Source organism: Gorilla gorilla, chromosome 14, assembly GCF_029281585.2.
Source record: "Gorilla gorilla gorilla isolate KB3781 chromosome 14, NHGRI_mGorGor1-v2.1_pri, whole genome shotgun sequence".
NCBI classification, from domain to species: Eukaryota; Metazoa; Chordata; class Mammalia; order Primates; family Hominidae; genus Gorilla; species Gorilla gorilla.
The window spans coordinates 116,394,845-116,414,800 of NC_073238.2; the positions used below are offsets into that span (position 1 = coordinate 116,394,845).

The following is a 19,956-nucleotide window of genomic DNA, read 5'->3' on the forward strand; positions in this document are numbered from 1 at the left end:
AAGTAATAGATATTTTAGTCAATGACTGATGATTTGTTACCTGCATCATTTTTTAATCTCTTTCTATTGTCTGTTTTTTTCTCTTTTATTTTTAGTGAATCTGTCCTGTCTCTTGACATACCTGTTTTTGTTTTGTTTTGCTTTTTTGTTGTTGTTGTTGGTTTTGGTGTGTTTAAACATTGTTTATCAAAATTGGTAGAATTTTGTAAATGATATGATCTTCCTTGAGGGACAGTTTACTTTTTTCTGGCAGATATATAGATATAGATATAAATATAGATATATATCCAATTAGGAATTGAGATAATATCTAAAGTGAAAATCTGTGGTGTTTATGGAATGTTTATCAATACCTCCTTCTTGAAGGTTGCTGTGTTCCAATTACTGTATTTGCAGCAAGATCAAAAAGCCAAAAGTTCTGCCTAGTTTATTCATATTTTAGATATTGGTTTCTGCTTGGCATTTCAACCTCTTGCCCCAAATAGTTTCGGAAGTGACAAATACATCAAAGAGATTATTTGGATAGAAGGTAGAAGTCACTTTCCAATGGTCCTCTTTTCTCTAGTATCTTGGCCACTTAAATCCTGGTTGCCTTTGGGTTTACTTAATACTGTTTATTGGATTTTTGGTAATCTAAAAATTATTTCTTAAAACAGAGACAAAAATTCCAATAGGACTTTAAAGTGGAAAAGGAGTCGGTTGAAGAATAATGTCAGTATAAGATATTCGTATAAGATATTATTTAAATTACCATTAAATTAAATAAGCATAGTAGCATTACTGGCTGGGCACACTGTCTCACACCTGTAATCCCAGCACTTTGGGATGCTGAGGTGGGTGGATCAGTCGAGGCCAGGAGTTGGGTGGCGAAACTCCATCTCTACTAAAAATATACAAATTAGCTGGGCGTGGTGGCACATGCCTGTAACCCTAGCTACTTGGGCACGAGAATTGCTTGAACCTGGGAGGTGGAGGTTGCAGTGGGCTGAGATCACACCACTGCACTCCAGCCTGGGCGACAGAGCGAGACTCTCTTTCTAAATATATAAATACATAAATAATTAGCACTACTTAATAGAGAAACCATAAGTTATCTGAAACATATTGTCAGCAGAGGGGGAAGAAGAAGAAAGCAGAAATTCATTTTAGAATGAGAAACATATTAGGTGTGAAAAAACTATATACCACTGTCATATACAAAAATATAATATGTGTAGGTCTATTTGTGAAAGGCTTTTACTCTTTAGGTTATATAGTTCTTGAATTTTTAAAGCTGTTCAGACACTGTACCACAACCTCATATCACAGTGGTACCCAGAAAATCCAAATAGTAGTACTTGTGAAAATAGATTTCTATTTCAGCCTCTTTAAAGGCAGTTATGTAGATACTCTTAATTTTGAATTTTTGGAAATAGGGAGGATCATTATTTCTTAAAATTATAGCACTTATAAGTGGTAGATAGGGAATTCTCTCTTAGGTCTCAGACTCCAGAGCATAAATGACCAACCTTTATGAAATATGAACTTCCTGGCTTCACTTCCATCTGGGAGGAGAAATGTATTCCCCCTTATGCTAATCCATTCCATTCAGGACAACGCTTATGGGTAGAATCCTATTTATTATAGTATGTTAAATTGTACTTCTCTGTAACTCTTACTTATTAATCCTGTCTATGATGAATGTGCTGTAAAATGGCAAAGTCAAAGCAAATTTACTACATCCTTATACTTTAAGCTTATTATGTTTCTGGCATTTGGGGCTATACAGTTCCCAGGTTCTGCATATGTTTGACACGGCTTCATAGATAAAAATGGCTTACATCCTGAATATGATGCTAAAAACTGTTTTCCAAAATTGGATATAAAATGTGTGAGTAGGTGTATACATGATTATTGATACGACCTTATTTTTGAAAATACCATTTAACTACATAAATTATATATAGTTTTACTTATGTATTTTTAAATTATAAACTATTTTTATTTGAAATAATTTCAAACTTAGAAGACTTAAGAATAGTACAAAGAGCTTTTTTGCATAAACTATTTGAGGATAAGTTGCTCACATGAATTTGCATCATCCAAAATTCGCATGTACATACATTCTCACATATGTGTAAACTCGTATGTATGCAATAGTCTTTCTAATGTCTGCAACTTGGGGAAGTTTATTTTGGTAGAGTCAAAAACAAAGACTAATAAAAAGATAAGCTAGAAGAAACTGTTGTTTTATGGTGAATTTTTCTTAATTTTAAAAGATAAGCCTATTTGTGAGGGAAAGTATATTATGTATTTTTCTATTGATTTCGTTGTTCAATTTGTAAAATATGTTTGCTAATTATCCCAGATTTGGGAAGAAAACAGTTTAATTAGCACTTCTGAAATGTGTATTAAGAAAGTGACAGATTCACTGAGACTTTTTTTTTTTTTTTTGAGATGGAGTCTCATTCTGTCACCTAGGCTGGAGTGCAGTGGCACAATCTCGGCTCACTGCAACCTCTGCCTCCTGGGTTCACGCAGTTCTCCTGCCTCAGCCTCCTCAGTAGCTGGGACTACAGGTGCTCACCACCACACCCAGCTAATTTTTTGTATTTTTAGTAGAGACTGGGTTTCACCATGTTGGCCAGGCTAGTCTCGAACTCCTGACCTCAGGTGATCCACTGCCTTGGCCTCCCAACGTGCTGGGATTACAGGCATGAGCCACTGCGCCTGGCCCACTTTTTAATGTTTTAAAGCGTTAGTACCAAGAAGTTCAAAGTGACTAGAGCCTGATTCTACCCTACTCCTTTCTCCTCCCCAAATAAACTCATCTTCAAGAAACACTTTTTTAAATTTTTTTTTTTATTTTTTTGAGTTGGAGTCTCGCTGTTGCCCAGGCTAGAGTGCAGTGGTGTGATCTGCAACCTCCGACTCCCTGGATCAAGCGATTCTCCTGTCTCAGCCTCCCAAGTAGCTAGGATTACAGACATGTGCCACCACGCCCAGCTAATTTTTTGTATTTTTAGTAGACATGCGGTTTCACCATGTTGGCCAGGATGGTCTCCATCTCCTGACCTCATGATCTGCCCTCCTCAGCCTCCCAAAGTGCTGGGATTACAGGCGTGAGCCACCGCGCCTGGCCGAGAAACACTTTCTATAGAAACATTTATCTGATTATATCAACGACAACACTTTCTTTCACTGGTGCATGACGTTGATTGCCTGTGTGTGTCCTTCAGCATTTATCTCATAAAGTAATTTTATGGTGAATTACAGTTGAGTGTGTTTGTTTACAATCTGGAATGAAATCATTAAAGTCAATGTCAAAGATTAGCCAGTATTTCATAGGACTTATGTATTCAGAAATCCATAACTGTGTTTCGGAAGCAGGGCACTGCCTGATGACCAATCAATGGGTTTTGCCAGCTAGAAAAAAGGAGATTTTTACTCTAATTTACATGGGCTGCTTCATGGTGGACTACACTGGTTAAGAACTTCAGCTCTACATTTCCTACCTCAGTCATTCACTGACTTTTTAAACTTGGACCTGTCACTCAGTTTCAGAATTACTTTTGTATATGAGTATGATATTACTACCTAATTTATAGCGTTTTTGTTAGAAAAAAGTGAATCTTGAATAGTTTTTGGTGTTGTTGTAGAAGCCATCTCAAGGTTCAAATAATGAGATAATCTGTTAGAATCCTAAATGACCTCCTCTGTGATGTTTTGCTCTATGGTTTGGAAAACCTTTAGAGATGAGTGTGGCCTGGTGCTTCTCTTCCCATTTTCAATTTTAGACACTCTAAGACAGAGAAGAGAGAATTATATTAGTACAGAATTTTCTTAAATGTCTTAGTTCCTCACATACTCCATGATTGATTACTTTAATCCTTGTGTACTAAGAAAACACAAATAGAAGAATCAACATTTATCTGTATTTTAAAGTCATGAACAACTTTTTCTTGGCTAACGATTGATCTGTAATGTCAACGTGGCTTCCATTATATGAAGTTTTACTGGCTGTTTTGAAATGGAAGGTGAGGGTGCCTCTTCACTTTCAAATGTCTGAAGGAAGATTACTGTATTCGCACAAAAATATTTGTACTTAGCTGAAATGGCACAGAATATTATAGTTCTCAAGTGTTTAATTCCTTGTCATAGAAATTGCAAGGGAACTTAGGATGCATTTGGCAGGCACTTTCTCTAGTGCAATCAGGTTGCTATGGCAAACCTATTATTTTAGGCGAAGAAGGACTATGTTAGTAAAGTGCTAATCTATTTTCTGTTTTATGTGAGCCTCTAATTACTCCCCAACTATTGAGCACATACTGCAAGTGTGGTTTTTATCATTTTAAAAAGTGAAAAAAAAATAAGGTCATGGAGAGTGTGCCTACTGTTACCACACCAGCAGGTGCATTTGATGATACAGTGCTCTCCTGAAATCATCTCATTCTGGGTCGGGGAATACACTTATTTTTTTTTCATAGAAAAGTACAATGAAAAAGGAAGTGAACAAATTGTATGTGAGTAATTGAACTCCAAGCCTCTCAGCTGTGTTTTACTTATTAAAATATGATGATAATATTTAATATTTGTTGAACACATACTATGTGCCAAGCCCTGTACTGTGTAGTTTGTACACATTATAACATTTAGCCCTTACAATCATCCTGTGCTATGGGTATTATTTTTACTCCCATTATGCAGCCACAATAAATGAGGTTTAACTTATTCTTCCAAGGAATCACATTTAGTTGTGTATGCACCAAGATTAAAATCCAGACCTATTAAAAGTTAGAGCCTACATTTTTAATTGTACCTGTGCCACAAAATGCATTTCCCTTTTAGACACTTAAACAAACACATTAAGACTCAACCCCACATTATCTTTGCCAGAACCTTTCTCTCACCCTGCAGGCCCTGTGTGCACGTGCATTTTACCTTAATTTCCCCTGCTAGTAAAAGTGTTAAAACAACCTTCTTTCTTTTGTATCTCAATATCTAGCATGATACTTACCCCACAGTTGATAGTCAAAATGTGTCTGGGGAATGATCAAAGTAATGCAGACATTTAAGATTGTGAGCCCTGCTAAACCTATTCTTCAGCAAGAACATGTGTGTTCTCTATGTGGGGTAGTTAGAAAGAAGTTAGTATTCTTCAGCGGAACACTTTAAATGTGACCGTATAGGGAAGAAACGTATGTGTATGTGTGTGCGTGTGCCTGTGTGCATATGTGTGTGCGTGTTGCGTATTCAATCGTGGTTTCTGAAGGTGATTACAATTTTTAACACTAGCAGTTCAAGTCCAGGCATCTATCCTGTGGCTTCTGAGTTTACAGATTTTCACTCTTACGCAAATGTGCAAAAATGTTACTGGTGGTCATGCAGAAGAGATGTACTTGGTCCTGAATAAATAATGACTTTCCTGAATTAGTTATGTGAGGACTCTCTTGATTGTCAATCCATGAGGTTAGTGGGCGACTGTGTCTGTCTTGTTCGTCTTCTTGTCTCCCCATCCAAGATCTAGAAACTTAGTCCCTGCTGGTTTGAAACCTGTGTCCTGTGGAAGTGAGACCTTAAAGCGAGAAAATCAAAGAAAGTGAGGGAAGGAGATGTCAAAGTCTAAGGCTTGAGATATTGGTTGTGGTTGAGATTATGAAAAAAGAGGAATCCAAGAAGAAAAGAAAAACCTGGAAGAAAGAGGGAAGGAGTGAAGGTGGTGTGTGTGTGGGTGGGTGGATGTGCGTGTGCGTGTGTGCGTGTGTGTGTATATGTGTGTGTGTGTTGGGAGAGAATAGTCAGAGGGGAAAGGGAGGGAGTAGAGGATCAAGAAGAGGCAGAGAAGGAGAGAAAAGAGGAAGAGGAATATAGCTTGAAAAACAAATGTCAAACTTCACAATTTCACAATCGTTACCTTATACCAGTTTTAGAAAATTAACCTCTACCAGAAGTTGACAACTTTCCATAAGGTAATGCTTCCAGATATGAGTCATCCATGAATGTTTAACTATTAAAAAATAAGACAGACAATAGTTAAATAAATGATTGTGGAACAAGAGATGACCTTTCCGTTTCTTCTCTTACCCTCTGATTATTTCTACTGTAACTACACTCCAGCAATTAATCAGGATGTGAACGAATGAAATTACTAAAGTTTTAATCTATTTGTAATAATGCAAATGAGGCAATCTGTATTTTATAAAGGTCACAAGCTACTCTTTTTCATTTTATCTTATACTTTAGATATACTGACTTACCCTATAAGTAAAAGAAAAGTTCGACTTTGTCTTTCTAGTATTAAAATAATAGTATTTTGTTTATATAAATCTTGCAGTATCTTATGGATAACATTCCAAAAAAACTGTGAATGAGAGTTTCTTCCAGGCTATATCAAGTAAAATTTAGTAACAAAGATTTCAGAAATGTCAAATATTTCAATGAACACGGTAACTTTCCTAAAAGTGTAATTATTTCAAGTTTGCAGTTAATTTCCATCGTATTTACTAAAAGATAAAAGTAATTTCATGTTCACAATGATCAATGTATATTTCTTCTATTGTGAATAACCCATTTTTGTCCTCAGTTCATTTTTCTTTTGCTCATTTATTATTATTTTTATTTTAACTTATACACATAGTAATGTTTTCTTAGTGTCTATATTGTTTGTACAAATATTTTGTCCTTGTTTATCATTTATATTTTAGTCTTAGGTTATTCATTGCTCTATAGAAATTGAATATTGAATATTTTATGGTCAAATTTATTAATATTGTCCTTTATATTTCTGATTTGGTGTCATATTTAGAATAGTTTTCTCACCCAAGTGTTATGAAAACTCTCACCTATATTCTTGTCTAGTTTTATGACTTAAACTTTTACATTTGAGAAACACCTGGAAATGTATTTAGTTGTAAGGAGTGAAGTAAAGGAAATGAATATTTTTGAAACATGGCTCACCAATTTTATCAAACATATTTTTTGAATAATCCATTATTATTTATATATAACATATATATATATGTTATATATAAATATATATATAACATATATATATATGTTATATAATATATATATAACATATATAACATATTTATATAATTTATATATAACATAAATTTATAGCATTATGAATCATATAAAGTAATCACATGCCCAGGTTCAGAAATAGAAGAATGCCAGAATCCTAAAAGCTCCATTCTCACTTCTCTGAAATCAGCATACTCTCTCCCTAAAAAGATAACCTTTATTCTCATGTTCATGTAATCACCTCTATACCTGTCTTTAAAGTTTTCCGCCTAGGTATATATTCCCAAACAGTGTGATAGTTAGACTTGACTTTTTTGGAATTAATCAAACAGCATGCATTGTTTTATGACTGAGTTTTCGCACTCTACATTATGTTCTTAAGACTCAGGCACTACGTTGCATGTATTTGCGATTCTTTCTTTTAATTGCTATAGTGTTTCATTTAAGAATATAGCTGGTATGTAAGTATTCCGTAATTGATGAACATTTGGGGCATTTCTCCTTTGAAGTTGCTAAGAATAATGTTGCTATGATTACTCTGGAACATTTCCTGGTTCACATGTGTATGCTTTTTTCTCTAGGGAACTTACCCAAGAATTAAATTGCTGATTCTTAGATTATGCATGCCAACTTCACTAGATAATGCCAAACGGTCCCCAGAATATTCTACCAATTTATATTCTCAACCTCTGCAAAAGACTTATCTGTATTTCCAAACCATTGCCAATGCTTATTAGGGTCAGTTTTTAAATCTTTGCTAATCTGATTGGGTTGGGGCAGAATCTTTTTGTGGTTTTAGTTTGCATTTCCCATGTGAATAAGAGGAGGAGTATCTTTTCATATATTTACTGGCCATACAATCCCATTTGCTGAAGTGCGCATTCAGATCTCCTGCCCATGTCTTTAATGGATTGTATGTATTTGTTGTTGTTGTTGTTAGAGTTCTTTAAATAGTCTTCATATGAGACAGCTGTCAGATATGTGTGTCACTGATATCATCTTTCATTCTGTGGCTCACGTTTTCACTCTCTTATTTTCTAATGTACTAGAGCTCCTAATTATAATTCAAATGGTTAATATTTTCTTTTTTAGTTATTTACTCCAGCACCATTTATGTGAAAAGTCATCTTTCCTTTGTTGCTTTTCAGTGTCACCTTGTCCTAATCCAGTATTCGTATATGCAAGGAATTGTTTTTGGATTCTCTATTCTATTCTACTTGGTCTCCACTTCCACCAAAATCCAACTTTTATAATTACTGTGCCTTTGAAATAAGCCCTGATATCTATTTCAAAAGGTATTTCTACCTCCTTCTTGTTCATAAGTATTTTCGTTATTGGTGCTTTCCATTTCTGTATAAATGTCATAATTGGCTTTTAAGCTTTAAAAAATCCTGATAAGATTTTGGTTGTAATTACATCGAAGCTATAGATCAATTAGGGGATATTTGGTATTTTAACAATATTGAATAATAAGCATACAGTATTTCTTCACATTTAAATCTTAAAGCTTTCATTTGTCTATGCTGTATATACATATGCGATTTATTTTTGTATATATGTTTGCTATAGGGCAACTAATATACTCTCCTAATAATCCATATTATTTGTTAGTAGTTTTTGCATTGTCTACATGCACAGTTTTCGGTTAAGTAATTTTTGTTTCCTTCTTTCAATTCTTTATGTCATCTTTTTATCCTTACCATATTCTACCGACAAAGACATCTAGTGCAGTGTTGGATAGAACTAAAAGATAAATTTATCTTTCTCTTATTCCTAATCCAAATAGAAGTTTTTAAAATGTTTACCATTAGCACCAACCAATTATTATTATTAAGTGCATGCATATCCTTTAACATTTTTTCTCTCTTCCTCTTTCTTCCTTTTTCACTAGTAAAACACTTTATTTACTATAGTTAGAGGACATTTTATTTGGTTGAATAACATAAAATTGATGACGTCTGACTTTTTGACTTATAAAAAGAGTCATTTTACATTGTTCAGCTTACCTGTTATGACATTTCTCCACTTATTTTCCATAGATGCACACAGACTCTGTTTTTAAAGTATTTCTGAATATTACCATACTTGTTATTTCAGACAAATTTGAGAATCATTTCATCAACTTGAAAACATTCAGTGAGTTTGATTGGTACAATATTGATTTATTAATTCAGGAAAAATCAGACACTTCTTAATAAGAAAGTATGTCCTTTTAAAAATTATAAGTCTTCTCCTATGGCCTTCATTATGACTTTATATGCAAAGTTGTATAAGTTCATTTATTTTACGTTGCTGATATTTTTGTACATGAAACAATTTTCCATTATATTAGGTTGGGTTAGTGTTGGCACATAAAAATTTTTTCATTTCTGTATGTTAATTTTGTCACAAGATACCTTGCCAAAATGTTTTATTACTTTAAATGCATTTGTAATTTTTAAAATCTTGGGCATAAAGACAGACCATCTGCTAATAATGATCTTGGCTCTTTATTATATTGTTTGTCTAATTTTTATTAAATTGCACTTAAACTATAACAATGGTTGTTATAAACATCTCCCATCTCTAACTTAGATCATTCCCTGTTAACCATAATCTTGGATTTCTTTTGAAAAGATTATTATATATACCTATTGGCATTAGTATTTAAGCAATTTTCTAGAATAGTGTCTTCTCAGGGGATGACTCTAGGCCAGTGATATATTTGAGAGTGTTCATCATGTAAGACAGTTGTTTAATCCATGGGATAGCAGGAAATTTTGGAAAATATAGAGGAAAGAAGGTTCAGGGCTGAGCCATGGGGCAATCCAAGATTTAGATATTTGTATAAAGATGAGAATCCAGTAATACAGCCTAAGAAGAATTCATAATCCAATAATAGCTAATAGAAGAAAGTATTTCCCAAAAGGGCAGGGTCAACTCTCAAAAGCTTCTGAGAGGTTATATAAGATGGTACAGAGAATTGGCCACTGGGTTGGGGTCATTGGAGACATTGCTGAAGAAGTACTTGTCACATAGCAGTATCTTGAGGTAATTGGATTGGGCTGAGATGAGACTGGAGTTAAGAGAACAGCAGCAAACTTCTTTTTGGGAAGTTTACTTTAAATTGTACTTTGCTGCTATGCTTTTGCAACACAAGGTGTTTTCTATCTTTTGCTCATCTATGTTTTGCCCGGTTCCTATGTTACTCCTCCCGGCAACCACCACCACCATTGCTTTCCCCTATTAGAATGAAGCAGTTCTAACTAAGCCTCCTTTTCCTCCTCCTTATTCTCCTGCTTCTCCTTTTAGCTGCCTTTGAGGTTTAGTCTCTCACATATGGCAACCATATAAAGAGAAAAAAATAATGTGATGTATTTTTCATGGATTATGCTGAGATAATTTTTGAAGGCAGTTCATTGTTAGTGGGAGAAGGTGCTGTGGTCTATAGGTGAGGTCTGGAAGGACTTCAGACAAATATTCAAGTGCTGACTAATTTATAAACCCAGAGCAGAGGTTTTACTTCCAGAATTATTTTTACACATAATATATTCAATCTAATAGCATTAAAATGCTATTCAAGAATACACATAGCATTCTAAAATTTTAAGCTTCCGTTTTAATGAATACTTTAAAGATTTTGAGCTAGCCATATAGAAGATTGGGTTTAAGGTTAGAATGAGATAATGTGGATTATGTTGAGATAATTTTTGGAGGCAGTTCATTACTAGTGGGCGAGGGTGCTGTGGTCTATAGGTGAAGTCTGGAAGGGCTTCAGACGAATATCCAAGTGGCAACTATTTTATAAACCCAGAGCAGAGTTTTATTTCCAGAATTAGTTTTACATATAAAATATTCAATACACAAAATGCTATTCAAAAATACATATAACATTCTAAAATTTTAAGCTTCCTTTTTAATGAATACTTTAAATATTTTGAGATAGTTATATAGAAGATTGGGCTTAAGGTTAGAATGAGATAATGTTCTAGTAAATTTTAGCTGTCTATATATTCTATAAAACAATTATTACATATATTGTGACCTTTTAGTTTTATACTAGTAGCACTTTTTTGTTATGAAGTTAGGAATACTGGTCAAAATGTTTAGGGTTTAATTTTGGTGATATAATCATTCCTCCACATTTTTTGGTAGTCAGTATGCGGTAAAATGAGGTAAATGCTATAGAATAGCAGACTTTAGAGACATATATATCTCTTATTTAACAGTGTACTCCCATATCTAATTTTACATTTAATTTACATTTTAATGTAGTTCTTATGAGAAAAAAAGGTGAAAATAGACACTTTATCTGAATCTTATATCTTAATGATTGTGGGAAAATATAAATTTAAAGAGATTTAAATTAAGAGTTTTTATTAAAATGATTACCTGCACATAGTTGGGCTTTTTGCTTATATCTTGACTTATAATTTGTCTATATTTTACACAAGTTCAGAGTCTGAACTTGTTTGAATTTTTAAGTAAAATCTATTTTGATCGGAACTTCTAAAAATCTGCCTTAGTTCATTATTCTTCTTTGATAGCTTATAATGAGCTCTAAAATATAATTCATAAAAAATGCAGTTCTTTATGAAATGATATCATTGGAATGATTTTGTATGTGCCTAGAGATTATCTACTTTATTAAAACTTAATAAGAGTAGGCAGACTCAATGTAGAGTAAATTTCAGATAAGTTTTGGTTGGATGATATTGATGATGTTGGCTGAATTAATTTCTTCTCGCACAGTTATTTCTATGCTCCTTTCTGTCTGTTTCTGAATTGTCTTCTTGCAAATTACTTGCTTTATTTTTATTTCTTTGGGTATCTCTTTTTTTAGATTTTCTTTTAAATATGTCATATAAAGTAGCACAGTGCTAGAAAGGCAGATTTCCATTTTCCTTCTTTCTCATGTATGAGAATATTAATTTGGTATTGATTTCAGAAGCCACAGTTGTATCTCCATAACAGTAAAACAATCACTGAAATAATAATAATAATATCATTTAGTAAACAAAAGAAAAAGACTGGACTCAATTCCTTATCTGAAATCAAGTCAATAAACCTGTATGTCAGCATCCTTCTACTACATTAAGGGAGAACTTAGTTGGCTGCTAACAAGATACAAATCTCACCGTTAGTCTGGACCGTAGTGATTTTATCACTTAACAATTGGGTTGAGGCACTTGCTTATCTAGTTTAAACTTTGCACTCAGTATTCTACTAGGTATAGACAAAGGGCTGTGGGATCAGAAAGGTGACAATTCTTCCAGGTAACCAACCCGGGATGGCAAGGAAGGTTTCAGAGGAGATTAGATTTGGGCTGGCTATGGAACACTGAGTAGGACTTTACAGAGAAAATGGTGGTGTGCACCACAGAGGGAAGAAATAGGGAACATAAAGTCTCTGAACATGAGTGCTCAATAATTGCTGGATATATACTTGAAAAGGTTAAGTTGGACCGTGTGTGGAAAACTCTGTTGAAGAATCTAGTCTTTGCTTTGAAGGTTACATGGGGCCATCAGAGGGATTTGTGCAAAGGAATTACACAATCATATGTATGTTTTTAAAAAGTAGATTATGTGGATTTTCACAGAAGACCCAAGAAGAAGAGTAGGTTTGTGAATACAGATGATGAATTTGTCATGGGACATATTTAATTGATCTGACCATGGAAAACACAAATGAAGGTATTCAGGCAATTGGAAATGAATATCTATTCTGGGAGAGATATACCATTTCAAATTCAAGTTCTACCATTAATGCTCATGTATTATGTGAATATTTCTATAGTATTTATATATGATTATTGTTTAATGCACGTGTTCAATAAATATTGATTCAAAACATTATGATTGCCGGGCATAGTGGCTCACACCTGTGATCCCAGCACTTTGGGAGGCCAAGGCGGGTGGATTGCTTGAGGCCAGGAGTTCAAAACCAGCCTGGCCGACAGGTGTAACCCTGTCTCTACTAAAAATAGAAAAAAAAGAAATCATCTGGGTGTGGTGGCGCATGCTTGCAATCCGAGCTACTCTGGAGGCTGAGGCAAGAGAATTGCTTGAACCCAGGAGATGGAGGTTGCAGTGACCCAAGATTGCAACACTGCACTGCCAGCACTCAAGCCTGGGGACAGAGCGAGACTCTGCCTAAAAAAAATTATGAGGACACGTAAGAAGCATAGTTAATTTTACTGTATTTGTGAAATTGTGTGAGTAGGAGGATGGCAATGTCACAGATTTGGTGTAGTTTTCCTTGGACCTTGAAGAATGATTGGAAATTTACCTGATAGGTATATGATAATGACTGAAACAAAATTGGTAGTGATTTGTGGTAGTGGCTAAATAGAAGTTGTGAACTGAGGCAGCAAAATAATAAACTTACAAAAATTAGCCAGGCACGTGCCTGTAGTCCCAACTGTTCAGGAGGCTGAGGCAGGAGAATTGCTTGAACCCGGGAGGCGGAGGTTGCAGTGAGCAGAGATCATGCCACTGCACCTCAGCCTGAGTGACAGAGCAAGACTCTGTCTCTAAAAAAAACCAAAAAAATATGGAATGCATGAAGAATTTACTCTTTTTTACCTCTTTGTCTGCAATAAATTAGCCTTTCCTAATGCATCATATTTTAATTTTTAAATTTTTAAAAAATGTTGTGGATATATAGTAGGTGTATATGTTTGTGGGAGACATGAGATGTTTTGATATAGGACACAATGTGAAATAAGCACACCATGGAAAATGGGTTATTCATCCTCTCAAGCATTTATCCTTTTGAGTTACAAATAATTCAGTTACACTTTTTAACTTATTTTAAAATATACAATTAAGTTATTATTGACTGTAGTCACCCTATTGTGCTACCAAACAGTACGTCTTATTCTATTTTTTGTGCCCATCCTAATACGTTATTTTTGATTTTTATCAGAAGCCACTGTATCTTGTAAACTTTATTAGGGTTACATGCAAAAGGTTAATTCATGTCATAGTTGCCTTAGTATTAGTCATTTTAAAACTCCAATAGATACATGGTGAAAAAAGAATTGGAAATTGGTTACTATATTCTCTGATATTTTAGAAAGATATGTGAACTGTTATTTATCAGGAAAGAAAATGTGCCGACACCAGAATATTAACACTTTATTGTCTAACTTTACACAAAAATATAGGACAGAAATTATCCACAATGAAAACAATGGAATGTTGAAATCTGAACACATATGCCAGTGTTTAGTTCATCTTTTGGGAAGAGGCACAGAAGCCAATGAGGCACGTTCAGGAAAATTACTTAAAATGTGAATTACTTAAAATTACTTAAAATGTGAATAAATTTGTCGCCATAAATACATATACCCTGAAACGTAGAAACTGGTTCTATGTAACTGGAATGCATTGCCCCTCAGGAATAATGCAACTGATGATCATGGCTTCCCACGTCTGTCTGTGAAGGAACAGTTCACCATATCCAGACCACACTGCTGATGGTACTACAGTTTGCCTCTTTCTCCCCACAGCCTGCATTATTGGAATCATTTGCACATCCACCCATGAAAAAGATTAGAGCATTTATGCACATTGAAAGGTGACTGGAGTTCAGAAAATCTAGGTTCTAAAACCAACACTACTAATAGATAGAGAGCTGGCCTTGGGCAAATCATTTAGCCCCAGCATGCTTGAGTTTCCTCATCTATTAAATAAATTGAAGGAAGTCATGGATCCTTCTGACATTTTACCAAAAAAAAATGTGTATTGGTATATTTTTCCAGGGATAGATCTGTGTTGTGCCAGTTATGGTTCTTGATTACAAACAACAAAACCAACTTCATTAAAAGGGATAAAAAATATTTTATTAGAAGGCTTTAGGCTCAGAATGCAACTTTGAACAATTAGCTCCTGCAGCAACCTGGGGAAGCAAGGCACTGCCAAGAACCAGTTCCTGCTGCCATCACTTCTGAATGTCAGCTACTGCAGGCTGAGCTTCAAGGCTTCCAGAATTGCTATCCTGTTGCATTTGCCACACTGCCCACAGACGTTGTGCCTTTGCTTTCACCCTCAAGAATAAAAGCCCTGACCAAGGGTGTCTGATGTGTCCCTGTTCTGGCTGCCAGGGTATAGGAAGAGGGAATATCGTTGAAGGAGGGACCCCTGCCTCCTGCTGAACCTGGGACTACCTCCAAGTAGAGATTAGTTGAAGGTCAGCCAGCACAACACTGTATTGCCATGTCTTTCACCAGATTCTCAAAGGGATCGTGACCCCATCATGTCAGCTAGAAAATATTATGAATCATTGCATTAGATTATCTTTAATTACAGCTCTGAAATTATATGATCCTAAATACTAATTTTTCTTTCCCCCATCATCCACCAACTCAGAATTTCTTTAACAAGATACAAGTTCAGCAACAGAGTGACTAACAACATTGCAAGGTCAGCCCTGAAGCATCTTGTGATTATTTCAGTGGGTGTGTAATTATGATGGTTGGGCTAATGACAGAGAGTAACAGATGTCTCGGAGCACTGTCACCCAAGCAAATTTCTGGCAAACCAGTAGTGATTCCTCAAACAAAAGAAATTTACTTTCTCATATAGCCTTCTGATGCTGCATTAGATGTACATTAAGATACAATGTGGTTTAATGGTTAGTTGCGCAAACTTTGAGGTTAATGAGAATGGATGTAAATTTTGAATCTATTTCTTCCTAGCTGGTTCACCATTGGAAAGTTACTTGGCCTCAATATGTCTCGGCTTCCTGTTTAGTAAAATGATTGTAATGATTCTAGTCAATGTGTGGTATTGGAAAATGAAATTATGTCATGCAGGGAATGATAGTGTTTGACACATAGTTACCACTCAATAAATCATGATGAAACTCAGCATAATGGGACTAGTTAAGGGGTTCCCAAACGATGAACCAAATTCATTGCAAAAATATTTATAATTTTAAATTTTAAGATGAGGATAATAAAGATATTTAGGTTATGCTCTTTGACATAGGGTCTGTGCTAAAATGAGTTCTATGAACTATAAAATTGACTACAAATAGTCACTAAAATAGCACATTGAAATATTACCTATGACCACTTTTTTTTCTCATGGAGCAGATAGACCCAAGATTAAAATATTTTAAAATGACCACATCATACTAAATTATGTCAGTATATATAATGTATTATGTTATGTTCAAGGAATCATCAAGATAAGTTGTATGTGAAATAGCCAGAGAGTTTTATAATGGATTTATTCAAAAGTGAATGAAACAAAAATTAGAGAATAGCAAATGTGAATGACTTCTGAGACAGCAACTGCCACTTCCACTCCAGACCACCACGGAATTTCTTCTTGAACTTCAGCTTTACCTTAGGGAGGTTGGAAATGTGTATTTGTGTAACTATTATCAGGCACAGAATAGAACTGTTCTAGGAGATTTGGGTTTAATAGTGTGCTCGCCTCCTTGAAAGCCTTAGTGATTCCGGGACTCTCCTCATAAGTGTGCACTTTCTTTATACTTTCCAGGTAAATGTGAATGTGGCAAATGCACCTGCTATCCTCCAGGAGATCGCCGGGTGTATGGCAAGACTTGTGAGTGTGATGATCGCCGCTGTGAAGACCTCGATGGTGTGGTCTGTGGAGGTAGTAACCTTTCTCATAGCTGTATGCTACCTGCATGCAACTTGCTTTACCTGCCTTATTCTACTGACTTTGCTTTTTCAATTGCTGTTAAAAATAAGATAAACAGAAAGCAATATACCATTGAACCTAAAAGCAATATACAATTAGGTTTGTAATGACCTTTATTTCCCTGAACTCTTTATTTAGCAGGTATGTGAAAGTACACAGTACACTATCAATAAAAGATCATTGAATCTAAGTACTAAGATACTTTATGATCGTGAAAGGTTTTGGGGCAAGTCAGCATTTTAACATGATTTTCATTACTTTATTTATAAACACTGGTAGGAGAAAGTATAATATCACCCACAAACTTGAAAAAATGGAGTAAGATTACTCTTAGAAATCACAAGAGGTATACGCTCAGATTCCGTGATGCCTCTCATACCCAAACAAGAGCTCACTGGCATTAATAAACTGTCCAGAGAATGAGCGAGGCAGATAGAAGGTAGTGAGCAGAGGTAACCCACAAAAATGAGAGTCCCAGGAGTAGAGTGCTGATCCGAGCACCTCTATGGCTGGGAATGTGAGTCAACATTATTCTTGCATTGCATTCTTGAAAAGGTTCATATCGCTGAGGCTGATGCATGTGAATTACAGATCTTTCCACGTTTCCAGTATAAATGAAGTGATGTGGACATGGAATTACATTACAAGAAAATAATTATATCCCTTTATTGGGAGAAAGAAACAGAATGTGTGTCTTTTCTAACTTTTATTTTAAGTTCAGGGATACATAGGTAGGCTTGTTACATATGTCTTATTGGAGGGTGGAGGGTGGGATGAGGGAGAGGATCAGGAAAAATAACTAATGGGTAGTAGAGTGTGTGTCTTAATGGAAGGCTGAGGCACCATCCATCCATCCTATCTATCTATCTATCTGTCTGTCTGTCTGTCTGTCTATCTATCTATCTATCTATCTATCTATCTATCTATCTATCTATCTATCATCTATTATCTGTATATCTATTATCTATCTATATCAATCATCTATATGCCTGTTCTCTCTCTAACCAACGATAAGACATTTGAAACCTGACAAAAAAATACTTTCTTCTTTCCTTTCTCTGTGAGTTGAGGGGAAAAGCCCTTTTAACCTGTTTATGACTGAGGTTAGACTTTTTTGAATTTTTGCAGTCAGACCTTGGTGATGACCTGGAGCAGTAGGATATAAAAAACTCCCACATGCTTAGCGTCCCAATAATGGAACACCAGGCATAAATTCGTAAAACATCTGCTGTGCTGGGCAGTTTATCGTATGCCATTGTCATGGCAGCCACCCTAAGAGATTGTTTCTATTACTTTTTCTTTCATAAATGGAAAATTGAGTGAGGTTGGGGAAGTTAACATCCCATAACTAAAATGTGGCAGACCCAGAATTTCAGCTCTGATATTTAGTTCACAGATCGTTCCTTATGTCACAGTTTTCCCTAGAGTGACACCAACGTGTTTTAACAATATGTCAATAGTATTCTTAGGTTAAATCCTCTATTCACTAGTATTAGTTAACCAGAAATACCTATGTAGGTTTTACTCTTTTTGTTTGTTTGTTAAGGACATGACATATATTAACTCATTTAATTCTCATAGCAATATGTATGTATGTATATATACATATTCATGTATAAAAAGCTTGTCTGGCCCCTAGAAAGTGCCATCTACATGTCTCTGCTCTTGTTACCATTGTTACTTTTCTTTTCTTTTCTTTTCTTTTTTTTTTTTTCTTTTTGAGACAGAGTCTCACTCTGTCACCCAGGCTGGAGTGCAGTGGTAGAAGCACAGCTCACTGAAACCTCAAACTCCTAGGCTCAAGCAATCCTCTGGCCTTAACTTACTGAGTATCTGGGACTACAGGCACATACCACCACAGCTGGCTATTTATTTTTTGTGGAGATTTGGGGGTCTCACTAAGTGGCCCAGGTTGATCTTGAACTCCTGGGCTCAAGGGATTCTCCTGCCTTGGCCTCCCAAAGAGCTGGAATTACAGGTGTGAGCCACTGAGCCTCGCCAGAAATGGCTTTTGTATGTTTTTTCTGTCTATTTGTTGCTTTGGAGTAATCTCAGTCTCTTCCACTTTCATATTTAGGTCAATGTCTCTTAAAATGATTGATCAGCAATCAGTCATTCTTGGCTTTAGATTCTTTTCAATTTCTAATAAAAGATTCTCATATGGGAATTCCTCCGAATTACGCATGGTTTAAACTGAAGTAATTATTTTTTCATTAACTAAACAAATATTCATTGAGTGTCTACTATTTGCCAGCACTAGACATTCAGTGGTGAACACAGAGCATTTGCTCTCCTGGAGCTTATGGTTGAGCGTGAAGGGAGAACATTGAGAAAGGAATGAAAAGGAGCTGAGTGATCTGAAAAGAGATTTGATTCAATGGGAATATACATAACAGGGGGATTTAACATAGGCTGAAGGCTAAGAAAGACTTCTCTAATGCCTTCATATCTGGATAACAACTATGTAATGCAGACTATGTGCTTTACGGGTATTAACTACACCTCACAACAATACTTGGTAGTAATAGGATACATGGAATTTGGCCAAGTAGGGGAAGTGGGGTACACTCAGAGAGCAGCTAGTGCTCAGTTGTGTGGGAGAAAAGAGAGTGTATGACGTGTGCCAGGAACATTTGAGGACCAGAGAAAAACCCTGTGTGATTGCAGATTAGAAAACCAAAGGGAAAATAGTGTGACGTGTTTTGTAAACATGTTAATAACTTGAGGCTTTACTCTAAAGGTGACAGGAAACCAAAGGAAGGGCTTAAAGAAAGCTTAAACATGATCACAGTGTTTTAAAAAGTACTTCTGGTTGTCAGATGGAGTATGGATTGCTCCAAGGACTATGTGTGTTTGTGGGTTGGTAGGTGAATCTGGATGTTAGGAGATGAGCCCTGGTGAGAGACGAAGGTGCCTTAGCTGGATGAGTTAAGTAAAGGTGGAGGATCTTGAAGTGTTGGAGAACATGTTAGAAGCAGTGGGGTCAAGAGGCTAACAAAACCCTTCACCCTGCTGCAAGAGACTCCAGCACTCTGTTAAACTCCTAGCTCTGGTTCCCTGGCAACAGATGAAGATGGTGCATTTCAGTGTTAACAAGCAACATTGCTCATGGTCATAATGATTTATGATTGATAAGTTTCAACTACATTGGAAGAGATGATGAATTGAACTATAAGCAGCTGATGGGAACCTCATGCTTTTGGATTTCATAAGTGTCATAACTCTGCCAACAGTCTTGTCCCTTGTGGGCTCCTTGAAAGCTGTTTACGGAATCATCGGGAAAGATTTTGGCTCC

General features: G+C 35.5%; 1 protein-coding gene across 7 annotated transcripts in view; it reads left to right on the forward strand.

Moving 5' to 3' along the window:
* The window catches only part of ITGBL1 (integrin subunit beta like 1), a 313,368-nt gene that overhangs the window by 251,100 nt on the left and 42,312 nt on the right, over window positions 1-19,956 (forward strand). For all 7 annotated transcript variants that reach the window (XR_008671146.2, XM_063697493.1, XM_063697491.1 and 4 more), the window contains one exon: window positions 16,497-16,613. Coding sequence is in view for 6 of the 7 variants with exons in the window: in XM_063697493.1 (XP_063553563.1) it covers window positions 16,497-16,613 (117 nt within the window). In the remaining variant the exon portion in view is untranslated. The remainder of the gene's footprint in view (window positions 1-16,496; window positions 16,614-19,956) is intronic.